This window comes from Salmo trutta, chromosome 28 (assembly GCF_901001165.1).
Source record: "Salmo trutta chromosome 28, fSalTru1.1, whole genome shotgun sequence".
In the NCBI taxonomy this organism is placed as follows: Eukaryota; Metazoa; Chordata; class Actinopteri; order Salmoniformes; family Salmonidae; genus Salmo; species Salmo trutta.
Window position 1 is genome coordinate 12,096,156 of NC_042984.1, and position 14,514 is coordinate 12,110,669.

Sequence of the window (14,514 nt, forward strand, 5' to 3'; positions counted from 1 at the left end):
GTAAAACTTTGGCCAGTAGCTCTCCCTCCCTCTTGTTTCTGACGCACCCCCAACCCCCAGGCTTATCTGAGACAGACAGGCAGCACAACTGCAGCAGCGTTACCCCCCCTCCTCCTCCTCCTCTTTCTCCTCCTCCTCACATACTGTTAGTCACCTGGTGAGGGCGGACGCAAGGCAAAGCGAGGGACAGACAGACAGACATCATGTGCAGTGGTAGCAGGTGGTAGCAGCAGCAGTCTCCCCTCACATTTAGTTTTGCTTTTCTGACTTGCCTGCTGGAGAGAGAGAGAGAGAGAGAGAGATAGAGGAGCGGTGAAAAAAAGAAAACAATTTGGAGCCATTGTCCCTTTGGAGAAAAGGGAGAGACGGGGAAACGAGGGAGCACTGTTAAACGATAGGAGCAGAGAGAAGGAAAAGCCAGGATGATTTTGGGTGAGTTGTTGTCGTTTTCCTCTGCGTCTTAATCTTTTTAGGGAGGTGAAATGTTTCTGTTGTATCGTTATGCATTCATCAAAACTAGATTTTTTTAAATCATAGTCTCATCCACTCAAAGTCTCAACAACGCTCAAGCTTTCTGTCGTAGTGTTATTGAAGTGTTATTGAATACCAGCAAAAATGTAGCCTATGGATTATTATGATTATAGTAATAATCAAAACCATCTATTTGCCGTGTCAGACAGATAACAGGAGAGGTCAAAGTGTGTTGTGTTGGAAGCATATCATTAAGATGTGTTTGGTCACATGACATGACCATGCTTCAGCTCTCTCCTCTCCTGTCCTCTTCTCTCCTATCATGTCCTCTCCTCGTCTCCTGTCCTGTACTGTCCTCTCCTATCCTGTCCTCTCCTGTCCTCTCCTGTCCTCTCCTATCATGTCCTCTCCTCTTCTCTCCTGTCCTCTCCAATCCTGTCCTCTCCTGTCCTCTCCTGTCCTCTTCTCTCCTATCATGTCCTCTCCTCTTCTCTCCTGTCCTGTCCTCTCCTATCCTGTCCTCTGCTGTCCTCTCCTGTCCTCTCCTGTCCTCTCCTCTTCTCTCTTGTCCTCTCCTGTCCTCTCCTCTTCTCTCCTGTCCTGTCCTCTCCTATCCTGTCCTCTACTGTCCTCTTCTATCCTCTTCTCTCCTATCATGTCCTCTCCTGTCCTCTCTTCTCTCCTGTCCTGTCCTCTCCTGTCCTCGCCTATCCTGTCCCCTCCTCTCCTCTTCTCTCCTGTCCTGTCCTCTCAGGTCCTCTTCTCTCCTGTCCTCTCCTGTCCTCTACTGTCTTGTATGTCCTGCCGAGAGAGTTTGAGGTGAGAGAGAAGTTACACATAACAGACTGTGAAAGAGAGAAATAGACTGTGATAGAGATAAAGCTATGCATACTGCAACTATCCGGCACCAACAGTCAAGCACACAAAAACACGCGAGGGTTACATGTGAAGGTTGTTGGGTGTATACATTGTCACATATGAATGTTAACATTCTCCTTTGGTGCTGTAGGGTTCTTCAAATGATTTCATTTGCTGTTCAACCAAGATACATTATGTGAGAAGAAATCCTATTGTGTATGCATAAGGCTGCGTCATACATACATTTCAGTGTGTGGCTAGATAGACCGACAAGCATTGCAATGCATTTGTAGCAAATGTGCTACACAGAATATACTGTCACTCAGCATGGTCTTGTTTAGTATTCCAGTCTCATAGTCCACATGTTGGTGAGGGGAGACAGAAGCCTTCCTTCCAGTCTCTCTGCTGCTAGTCCGTCTGTACTAACTCTACTGCTGCTGCAGTAGCTGTAGCTCTGCTACTGAAACACTGTAAGTCACCGTGTTTCATAGACTGGGTTTATGTGTGTGTGTGTGTGTGTGTGTGTGTGTGTGTGTGTGTGTGTGTGTGTGTGTGTGTGTGTGTGTGGGTGTGTGTGTGGGTGTGGGTGTGTGTTGCAGGTTAACTGTTTGCTAGTGTGAGGAAGAAGCATGTGTCAAAAATATGTATTTTGTTTTGTGTGTTGTGTCGTGAGAGACGCTGTGTGTAAGGTTATGTACTGTATACGTGTCAGTCTTTGTGTGTGTGTGTGTGTGTGTGTGTGTGTGTGTGTGTGTGTGTGTGTGTGTGTGTGTGTGTGTGTGTGTGTGTGTGTGTGTGTGTGTGTGTGTGTGTGTGTGTGCGTGTGTATGTGTGTGTGTGTATTGCTATGTGCTCTGACTCAGGAGAGGCCACATTATTTAAAATGCATGCCTGGGCTGATTCAAAGGCAGCTAGCTACAGTACTGCTCCCCTCCTCCACTCCCATCCGCTCCTCTCCTCGGCTCCTCTGCTCCTCTTCTCCGCTCCTCCCCTCTGCTTCTCTCCTCTGCTCCTCTCCTCTGCTCCTTTCCTCCACTCCTCTGCTCCTCTTCTCCGCGCCGCTTCTCTCCTCCGCTCCTCTCCTCTGCTCCTCTTCTCCTCTCCTCTCCTCTTCTCCTCTCCTCTCCTCTTCTCCGCTCCTCTCCTCTTCTCTTCTCCTCCACTCCTTTCCTCAACTCTCCCTCTTCTCCGCTCCCCCTACTCTTCTCCACTCCTCTGCTCCTCTCCTCTCCTTCGCTCCTCCGCTCCGCTCCTCTCCTCTGCTCCTCTTCTCTTCTCCGCTCCTCTTCTCCGCTACTCCCCTCCGCTTCTCTCCTCTGCTCCTCCCCTCCGCTTCTCTCCTCTGCTCCTCCCCTCCGCTTCTCTCCTCCGCTCCTCTCCTCTGCTCCTCTCCTCTGCTCCTCTCTTCTTCTCCTCTCCTCTTCTCTTCTCCTCCACTCCTCTCCTCAACTCTCCCTCTTCTCTGCTCCCCCTACTCTTCTCCAATCCTCTGCTCCTCAGCTCCTCTTCTCTGCTCCGCTCCTCTTCTCCGCTCCTCTTCTCCGCTACTCCCCTCAGCTACTCTCCACCGCTTCTCTCCTCTGCTCCTCTCTTCTCCTCCACTCCTCTGCTCTTCTCCTCCACTCCTCTGCTCCTCTCCTCTGCACCCTGCCAGGCATGTTTTTCAAGGAGACAGTAATGATTATATGGAGTTTTGGCGTCTGAGGTGTGTGTGTGTCATCATAATGCGTACTTAGTGTCTGGTGAACATGTTATACCTGACTGATATGTGTTCTGTCTCTAGCTGTAATGTACCATCTGAGTATTGGTTTATTCTCCTTTCTGAAAGAGGGAATCTTTGCGCGTTTGTGTGTGTGTGTGTGTGTGTGTGTGTGTAGGCATGCGTGTGTGTCAGATTGTGTGTGAGTGGATCACTAGAAGCCCATCTAAATGAGGTTGAGACATAACATGTGTTAAGAGCATCATTAACCCTCTAACTACAGCTGTCTCACTCCAGACTAATTGCTCTGATCTGTACGTTGAACTTTCTTCTTGATGATGTGACAATTAGTTTGGATTCTCATAGAGAAGGATAGAATGGGCTGACTCTACTCATCACCAGTATGTTTCTATTCTATTATACTCAGTTATACTCCATTCTATATTGATCACCTGTATAGTAGTACATTCATTTCATTATTGCCATTAGATTATGAAACATATATCACACTAAAACAAGCTAAATATCTGACAGTGATTAATCATTAATATGTAATAGCCTAGTGTGATAGGTCTATAATAGCTTGCATGCTGTGTATGTGTGAGGTTCTGTGAGGAGATCGGTATGGTGTTGTGTGGTGCAAATGGACCAGATTGAAAGTTTGCATCCCAAATGACACCCTTTTCTCTACATAGTGGGAGTACGCCGATAGGGCTCTGATCAAAAGTAGTGCACTATATAGGGAATAGTGTGCTATTTAGGCTGGGAACAAAAGGCTCTTACAGGGTGATGATACACCTCTGAGATGCTGGACCTGAAGGGTTTTCATCACGGCCTGTGAAATCTCCACTATCATCATGGATGAGGCTCAACTGGCTAAATAATCAGACTCCATCATTTTGCTGTCGATTGCATCTCAACTGTTTCATTCATTATTTACATTTTTTTTTACCGTTATTTAACTAGGCAAGTCAGTTATGAACAAATTCTTATTTTCTATGACAGCCTAGGAACAGTGGGTTAACTGCCTTGACCAGGGGCTGAACGACTGATGTTTTACCTTGTCAGGTCAGAGATTCGATCTTGCAACCTTTCGGTTACTAGTCCAACGCTCTAACCACTAGGCTACCTGACGCCCAAATGATTGTTTGTCTTGTGTATCTTACAGTTTTGTGTCGAGACACTCAACATTTTCCTGGGTAAAATTCGGCTCTGTTTGATATGGTAATTTGGCTGTGGAGCATTTTGACATTTCTGTCATTTTAGCGGTGAAAAGGCTAATGTTGTCATTATGACTTTTACCAGTACTACCTCTGCTGCACCGTCTGGTCTTGTGATTTCTCCCTGATATCATGATTCAGATATCACTCTGTTTAGCTCTGATAACATATCTGTATGACAGGGTGACACATTTCATTAGACAAGATATGAAAAATAAAACAAAATGTGTGTGTGTGTGAAGTGTGTGTGTGTGTATGTAGTACAGTGTGTATGTGTGTGTAGTACAGTGTGTATGTGTGTGTAGTACAGTGTGTATGCATCAGTTCATATTAGTACATGGGTAATATGCGCATTTGCTTAATTCCCTCACTTGTTTCTACATTTAACCTTGAGCTCACCTCCCCAATCAGTACTCTCTATGATGTCTATGCCCTTGATGTTCTACTACACATATCTACGCCCTTGGTGTTCTACATGCTGTATATCTATCCTAGGTCTCTTTGTTAAATGTCAGAGTTCCTGGCACAGAGTTCTTTGGCCATAGTGATGGTCCTGAGGATCTGCCAGCCATACACCATACTGTGGTCATGTTCATTACGGCACACCGAAGCAAAACCTTTTGCAAAAGAAAGTCAAAATTAGCTTTTCATATTTGACAGTAATCCCTCCCTGTTTCAGTGCCGTTTCCGTCCATTTGGTGCCAAATGAATACGACCCACGGTCTACTGTATATGCAACCGTAGACTCCTTTTCTCTCTCTCTCTCTGCCACACTTCCTGTTCTCTCCTGTCATCGTTGTCTGTCCCTTGAGCTGTGCTGCACCACGCTCCAAGCATGGGAGTCTGTACCTGCTGCTGTTGCTACTGTCAACTGGACAGAGAACAGAGGAGGGGAGGAGAGGATGGGGGGGTGGAGGCGGTGGGGAGGAGGACATTACAACTGCAGTCTATAATAGGTAACATGATCCTATTCATTCTGGCTCTAGATCAATTGTGGTCAGATCAGATGCCTCCATCCCCCACTGACTGCACCTGGGGGCCCACTGACTGCACCTGGGGGCCTGAGCCTCCATCCCCCACTGACTGCACCTGGGGACCTGAGCCTCCATCCCCCACTGACTGCACCTGGGGGCCTGAGCCTCCATCCCCCACTGACTGCACCTGGGGGCCTGAGCCTCCATCCCCCACTGACTGCACCTGGGGGCCTACTGACTGCACCTGGGGGCCTACTGACTGCACCTGGGGGCCTGAGCCTCCATCCCCCACTGACTGCACCTGGGGGCCTGCGCCTCCATCCCCCACTGACTGCACCTGGGGGCCCACTGACTGCACCTGGGGGCCTGAGCCTCCACCCCCCTCTGACTGCACCTGGGGGCCTGAGCCTCCATCCCCCACTGACTGCACCTGGGGGCCCACTGACTGCACCTGGGGGCATGAGCCTCCATCCCCCACTGACTGCACCTGGGGGCCCACTGACTGCACCTGGGGGCCTGAGCCTCCATCCCCCACTGACTGCACCTGGGGGCCTAAGCCTCCATCCCCCACTGACTGCACCTGGGGGCCTGAGCCTCCACCCCCCTCTGACTGCACCTGGGGGCCTGAGCCTCCATCCCCCACTGACTGCACCTGGGGGCCCACTGACTGCACCTGGGGGCATGAGCCTCCATCCCCCACTGACTGCACCTGGGGGCCCACTGACTGCACCTGGGGGCCTGAGCCTCCATCCCCCACTGACTGCACCTGGGGGCCTAAGCCTCCATCCCCCACTGACTGCACCTGGGGGCCTGAGCCTCCACCCCCCTCTGACTGCACCTGGGGGCCTGAGCCTCCATCCCCCACTGACTGCACCTGGGGGCCCACTGACTGCACCTGGGGGCATGAGCCTCCATCCCCCACTGACTGCACCTGGGGGCCCACTGACTGCACCTGGGGGCCTGAGCCTCCATCCCCCACTGACTGCACCTGGGGGCCTAAGCCTCCATCCCCCACTGACTGCACCTGGGGGCCTGAGCCTCCACCGCCCTCTGACTGCACCTGGGGGCCTGAGCCTCCATCCCCCACTGACTGCACCTGGGGGCCCACTGACTGCACCTGGGGGCATGAGCCTCCATCCCCCACTGACTGCACCTGGGGGCCCACTGACTGCACCTGGGGGCCTGAGCCTCCATCCCCCACTGACTGCACCTGGGGGCCTAAGCCTCCATCCCCCACTGACTGCACCTGGGGGCCTGAGCCTACTAGTAAGGTTCCGACCTCATAAACAACAGTATTGTTTGATAGGCCTTGTTCAACACTCTTACCATTTAGAATGGTTTGAGGGTTCTCCGATGGGTGAAAAGGTTCTAACTAGGTTTCCTGGACTGTGATCCAGTCTGTGGTTCAGAAAGATGCAGGATACTGCATTATATTTGGGCAGATTTAGCTTCTAGTTGGTAGTACAGCATCTTCTCTGTCTGTGTGTCTGGTGGAGTCAGTGCATTGGTTCAGCTCAAGGATGTTCACTGTGCTGCATGGCTTTTGTTAGTGTATCTGTCTCTTTGTCTTTGTGTTAGTGAGTTCATTCCAGACCCATCTGTCTTCATAACACATCAGTCTCACAGACCGACCAGTCACTACCTAATAATTCTCTCTCTCTCTCTCTCTCTCTCTCTCTCTCTCTCTCTCTCTCTCTCTCTCTTCCTCCCTCTCTCTCTCTCTCTCTCTCTCTCTCTTCCTCCCTCTCGCTCTCTCTCTCTCTCTCTCTCTCTCTCTCTCTCTCTCTCTCTTCCTCCCTCTCGCTCTCTCTCTCTCTCTCTCTCTCTCTCTCTCTCCCTCCTTTCTTTCTGTCTTTCTTGCGCTCACTCTCTCTCTCTCTCTCTCTTCCTCCCTCTCGCTCTCTCTCTCTCTCTCTCTCTCTCTCTCTCTCTCTCTCTTCCTCCCTCTCTCTCTCTCTCTCTCTCTTCCTCCCTCTCGCTCTCGCTCTCTCTCTCTCTCTCTCTCTCTCTCTCTCTCTCTCCCTCCTTTCTTTCTGTCTTTCTTGCGCTCACTTTCTCTCTCTCTCTCTCTCTCTCTTCCTCACTCTCTCTCCCTCCTTTCTTTCTGTCTTTCTTGCGCTCACTTTCTCTCTCTCTCTCTCTCTCTCTCTCTCTCCCCCTCTCTCACCTGGCTGTCAGACAGAGACGTGTTTTCTCAGCTCATTTCTCTATGGCCGTCCTGTTGACACATACCCACACTGCTCTATATCTCTCTGGTGTCATGTCACAACAACAAGGGAAATCTGAATTCCGAAATCCAGAGCAGAGTTTATTTCTTGAAGCTTTTGTCAAACTGTGTCATAACCTTCCATAATCCATGAACACCTTGAAGGGCTTGTCTGTTGCGCTGCTACCTCAGCTAAATCATTTAGTCAGGACCCAGTTGTAAGTCTCTCTACTAAAGTGGCTGTTCTGTTTTCTTCAACAAAGACTCAAAACACTGCTATAAGGATATGCTATTGGAAACTTGGTGGCCATGGGCCCTGTGTTATGTGATTACGATTGATCCTCTGAGGCCTCCATAGTTCACGTCATGTTGAGAACGGCAAATAAAGCAGATTTGATAATACTTGATGGTCAGTCATCAGTCACTCATTTCAACTGCCTAAAGGGGGCACCAGGCAGAACACTGGCTCTCTATTACTGGCTCATTTGGTTTATCGTATAACATTCTATTACAATGATATTGGCTAAATTAGTCTCTTCTTTTCAATGGGTTGAATCCTTAATAATTGTGAATCTGTTATGTGACATAGTGCTGGATGGTTTATTAATATTCCATTGCAAGTGAACCTCCCTCCCCTCGTCTCTGTCAGTGGCTGTGCTCCCCTTGAGAATATGGGTTCACGTCATGATCATTAGAAAACATATCTCTAACCTATGGGTGCATCATCTCTGAATGATGATACTGTGTGATTGGTGTATCGCGCACGTGTGTGTGTGTATGCGTCAACCCCTGCAGCCTGTCCCAGTGAATGCACTTATGTGAGCCACCATAAGAACAGACAGGTGCAGCTACGCTATGCTTCACAGAACACTATTACACTGATGGTACAGAAGAACAGGCATGTGCAGCTACGCTATGCTTCACAGAACACTATTACACTGATGGTACAGAAGAACAGGCAGGTGCAGCTACGCTATGCTTCACAGAACACTATTACACTGATGGTACAGAAGAACAGGCAGGTGTAGCTACGCTATGCTTCACAGAACACTATTACACTGATGGTACAGAAGAACAGGCATGTGCAGCTACGCTATGCTTCACAGAACACTATTACACTGATGGTACAGAAGAACAGGCAGGTGTAGCTACGCTATGCTTCACAGAACACTATTACACTGATGGTACAGAAGAACAGGCAGGTGCAGCTACGTTATACTTCACAGAACACTATTACACTGATGGTACAGAAGAACAGGCATGTGCAGCTTCGTTATGCTTCACAGAACACTATTACACTGATGGTACAGAAGAACAGGCAGGTGGCAGCCATTACACAGGCTGTGTGTGTGGTTGTGTGTGCAGTCCTCATGTTGACTCTGAGCTGTATCAGACGGCAGTGCTTCTGTTTGTGTTTGTACACATAGGCATCAATATTGATATCCCAATGCAATGATCAGGAGCCAGAATCCAAGAGACCAGAGAGGATACCATAATAAACATGTCTTTGTTGTTGAATATCCTGGCATCAGTGTTGATACAGATAGCATTCCAAATGACAGACAATAGAGACCCTGGTTCTGTTCCAAATGGCCCACTATTGTAATATAAAGGGCCCATAGGGCTCTGGTCGGTAGTGCACTCCATAAGGAATAAGCGTGCCATTTGGGGCAGATCCCTAGATAATATTCTTCTGATGAAACACGACTTCTTTCATTCCATTAGCACTAGGTACTTCAGTCAACACTGGGAACTAAGATATAACACTGAGAACGAGGATATAACACTAAGAACTAGGATAAAACACTGATAACACTGGGAAATAGGATATAACACTGAGAACTAGGATATAACACTGGGAACTAGGTTATAACACCGATAACACTGGGAACTAGGATATAACACCGATAACACTGGGAACTAGGATATAACACTGGGAACTAGGATATAACACTGAGAACTAGGATATAACACTGGGAACTAGGATATAACACTGGGAACTAGGATATAACACTGAGAACTAGGATATAACACCGATAACACTGGGAACTAGGATATAACACCGATAACACTGGGAACTAGGATATAACACTGGGAACTAGGATATAACACTGATAACACTGGGAACTAGGATATAACACCGATAACACTGGGAACTAGGATATAACACTGGGAACTAGGATATAACACTGAGAACTAGGATATAACACTGGGAACTAGGATATAACACTGGGAACTAGGATATAACACTGAGAACTAGGATATAACACCGATAACACTGGGAACTAGGATATAACACCGATAACACTGGGAACTAGGATATAACACTGGGAACTAGGATATAACACTGATAACACTGGGAACTAGGATATAACACCGATAACACTGGGAACTAGGCTATAACACCGATAACACTGGGAACTAGGATATAACACTGATAACACTGAGGACTAGGATGTTTAAGTTTAAGTTCTAGTTTTTCTATTTCTACGTTGGGGTTGTTTGGGTTGATCTCTAATTGGAGGCAGCTGATCCTCGTTGCCTCTGATTAGAGATCATATTTAAGTAGGGGTTTTCTTCTTGGGTTTAGTGGGTAGTTATTTTCTGTTTAGTGTATTTCACCTGACGGAACTGTTTTCGGTCGTTTTGTTGTTTTGTTAAAGTATATTCACTAAAAGTAAATATGAGCACTTCACACGCTGCGCCTTGGTCCCCTTTATACGACCCGCGTTACAGAACTACCCACCATGATTGGATCAAGCGGCGTGCCCGGGCAGAAATGGACACCTGGTCACATCAGGAGTGGATTGAGAGGAGAGACTGGACTTGGGGCCAGGTAATCGAGCGATACCTGGGAAGAATGAGAGGCAGCCCCCCAAAAATGTTTGGCTGGGCCAGGACTAGGACCTGAGCCAATTCCCCGTGCTTTTTGTGGTGAGCATGTGCCCTCCTCTCGCACTCTCTCTCCAGTGCGCCTCCATAGCACAGTACGTCCTGTGCCAGCTCCTCGCGCTCTCCCTCCAGCGTGCCTCCAGAATCCAGTACGTCCTGTGCCTGCTCTTCGCACTCTCCCTCCAGTGTGCATCCATAACCCAGTACGGCCGGTGCCTGCTTTGAGCACTCGGTCCTCAGTGCGTCTCCCCAGTCCGGTGAGACCGGTTCCTGCTCCTCGTACAAAGCCTCCAGTGATAATCGATGGTCCGACGCCTGTAGAGATGATCCATGGCATTAAGCCTCTAGTGATGATCCATTGCCCGGAGCCTGTAGGGATATTCCATGGCACGAACCCTGAAGAGGAAATCCATGGCCCGGAACCTGAAGAAGTAATCCTTGGCAAAAAGCCTGGAGGGACTATAAATGGTCCAGAGCCTGTAGGGATAAACCATGGCACGAAGCCTGTAAGAATAATCCATGGCCCGGCACCTGTAGAGATAATCTATGGTAAGAAGCCTCCAGTGATGATCCTTGGCGCGGAACCTGTAGAGATGATCCATGGCATGGAGCCAGCAGCAACGGTCACTAGTCTGGAACCTATTATGACGCCTCCCAGTCCGGAGCCTCCGGCGACGCTTTTCCGTCCGGAGCCTCCAGTGACACTCCTCAGTTCAGAGCCTCCAGCTGCGCTCCCCAGTCTGGAGCCTCCAGCGGCACTCCCCAGTCCGGATCCTCCAGCTACGCTCCCCATTCCGGAGCCTCCAGCTACGCTCCCCAGTCCGGAGCCTCCAGCTACACTCCCCAGCCCGGAGCCTCCAGCTACGGTCTGCAGCCCAGAGTCTTCAGCGGCGGTCTGCAGCCCAGAACCTCCAGCGGCGGTCTGCAGCCCAGAACCTCCAGCGGCGGCTGCAGCCCAGAACCTCCAGCGGTGGCCTGCAGCCCAGAACCTCCAGCAATGATCTACAGTCCGGTTCCTTCGACGACGATCCACGGTCAGGTGGTAATAAATCAGAAGGATCAGCGGGTGGAGCGGGGAGTACGCCCCGAACCGGAGCCGCCTCCTATGCTGGTTAAGGTTATGTGGACTGCATTTGAGCCGCCATAGTCAAGTATCACCCTCCCTACCCTCCCTTTTGTTTTGTGGTTTCTTTATTGATTATGTTGCATTCGGGTCTGCACCTTGTTCCCAGTGTTATATCCTAGTTCTTAGTGTTTTATCCTAATTCTCAGTTTTATCAGTGTTATATCCTAGTTCCCAGTGTTATCAGTGTTATATCCTAGTTCCCAGTGTTATCAGTGTTATATCCTAGTTATCAGTGTTAAATCCTAGATCCCAGTGTTATCAGTGTTATATCAACATTCCCAGTGTTGTATCCGGGTTCCCAGTCTTATATCCTAGTTATCAGTGTTATATCCTAGTTATCAGTGTTAAATACACTGAGAATTAGGATATAACACTAAGAACTAGGATATAACACTGAGAGCTAGGATATAACACTGAGAACTAGGATATAACACTGAGAACTAGGATATAACACTGAGAACTAGGATATAACACTGAGAACTAGGATATAACACTGAGAACTAGGATATAACACTGACAACACTGGGATCTAGGATTTAACACTGAGAAGTAGGATATAACACTGATAACACTGGGAACTAGGATATAACACTGATAACACTAAGAACTAGGATATAACACTGGGAACTAGGATATAACACTGACAAAACTGGAACTAGAATATAACACTGATAACACTGAGAATTAGGATATAATACTAAGAACTAGGATATAACACTAGGAATTAGGATATAACACTGAGAACTAGGATATAACACTGGGAACTAGGATACAACACTGAGAAATAGGATATAACACTGGGAACTGGGATAAAACACTGGGAACTAGGATAGAACACCGGGAACTAGAATATAAGACTGGGTACTAGGATATAACACTGCAAACACGGGGAACAAGGATATAACACTGGGAACTAGGATATAACACTGATAACACTGGGAACTAGGATATAACACTGGGAACCAGTATATACCACTGGGAACTAGGATATAACACTGATAACCCTGGGAACTAGGAAACAACACTGATAACACTGGGAACTAGGATATAACACTGGGAACCAGTATATACCACTGGGAACTAGGATATAACACTGATAACCCTGGGAACTAGGAAACAACACTGATAACACTGAGAACTAGGATATAACAGTGATAACACTGAGAATTAGGATATAACACTGAGAACTAGGATATAACATTGGGAACTAGGATATAACACTGGCACTGGAGGCCTGATGCGTGGGGCTGGCACAGGTGGCGCCAGACTGGTTACACGCACCTTAGTGCAAGTGCGAGGAGCAGGCACAGGACGTACCAGGCTGGATAGACTCACTGGAGGCCGGGTACGTGGGACAGTCACAGGATATACTGGACCATGGAGGCGCACTGGAGGTCTCGAGCGTATAGCTGGCACAACCCGTCCTGGCTGGATGCTTACTTTCGCCCGGCAAACGCGGACCGCTTGCACAGGACGAACTGGGCTGTGAATACGCACTAGCGACACAGTGCGCAGCGCTGGCACAGGATATCCTGGACCGAGAAGGCGAACTGGAGACCAGAAGCGCTAAGCTGGCACCACCCTTCCTGGCTGAATGCTCAACCGAGCTCGGCAAATATGGGGCGCAGTGTGCATCACCGCATAACACGGTGCTTGCTTCTTCACTCGCTCCCCACGGTAAGCACGGGGAGTTGGCTCAGGTCTCCACCCTGACTTTGCCAATCTCCCCGTGTGCCCCCTCCAAAACATTTTTTGGGGGTGCCTCTCGTGCTTCCGTCATTGCCGTGCTAATTCCTCGTAACGTTGCCGTTCCTCCCTCGCTGTCTCTACCTGCTTCCATGGCAGGGTCTTGTCCCCTGCCATTACCTCCTCCCAGGTCCACGACGTCCTCTGCTCTTTCCTCTCCCGGGCCCAGGATTCTTGCTCCTCCTGGGCACGCTGCTTGGTCCTTTTGTGGTGGGAGATTCTGTCACGGTTGTCGTAGGAGGGAGCGGACCAAAGTGCAGCATGTGTGTCGTTCCAAATTTTATTTTCACTGTGAAACTATGCAATACATATAAATAAACTGAATAACAAAAACAACAAACCGTGAAGCAGAGTTAACATACACATACTCAAAAACAATCTCCCACAAACCCAGGTAGAAAAAAACCCTACTTAAGTATGATCTCCAATTAGAGACAACGAGGACCAGCTGCCTCTAATTGGAGATCATCCCAAACAAAACCCAACATAGAAATACAAAACTAGAACATGACAACATAGAAAAACTAAACTAGAAAAAAAACCTGTCACGCCCTGACCTACTCTACCATAGAAAATAACATCTTTCTATGGTCAGGACGTGACAAGGATATAACACTGAGAACTAGGTTATAACACTGAGAACTAGGATATAACACTGATTACACTGGGACCTAGGATATAACACTGATAACACTGGGAACTAGGTTATAACACTGCGAACCAGGATATAACACTGAGAACACTGGGAACTAGGATATAACACTGAGAACTAGGATATAACACTGATAACCCTGGGAACTAGGATATAATGCTGATAACACTGGGAACTAGGATATAACACTGATAACACTGGGAACTAGGATATAACACTGGGAACTAGGATATATCACTGAGAACTAGGTTATTACACTGGGAACTAGGATATATCACTGATAACACTGGGAACTAGGATATAACACTGATAACCCTGGGAACTAGGATATAATGCTGATAACACTGGGAACTGGGATATAACATTGATAACACTGGGAACTAGGATATAACACTGATAACACTGAGAACTAGGATATAACACTGGGAACTAGGATATAACACTGATAACACTGAGAACTAGGTTATTACACTGGGAACTAGGATATATCACTGGGAACTGGGATATAACACTGGGAACTGGGATATAACACTGAGAACTAGGTTATTACACTGGGAACTAGGATATATCACTGATAACACTTTGAACTAGGATATAACAACATTCTTCTCATGCAGCATGCAAGCATGCTTGAATGAAACTGCATTAGTGTTCCTCTTTGTAATTCACT

The 14,514-nt window shown here is 48.1% G+C and overlaps 1 protein-coding gene across 1 annotated transcript in view; it reads left to right on the plus strand.

The window, feature by feature from the left end:
* Positions 1 to 147: 147 nt before the first annotated feature.
* LOC115165489 (zinc finger protein 385A-like) overlaps positions 148 to 14,514 on the plus strand; it is a 124,407-nt gene continuing 110,040 nt past the window's right edge. The window contains exon 1 of the mRNA XM_029718649.1: positions 148 to 432. Within this exon, the coding sequence (XP_029574509.1) occupies positions 423 to 432 (10 nt within the window). The 5' untranslated portion in view covers positions 148 to 422. The remainder of the gene's footprint in view (positions 433 to 14,514) is intronic.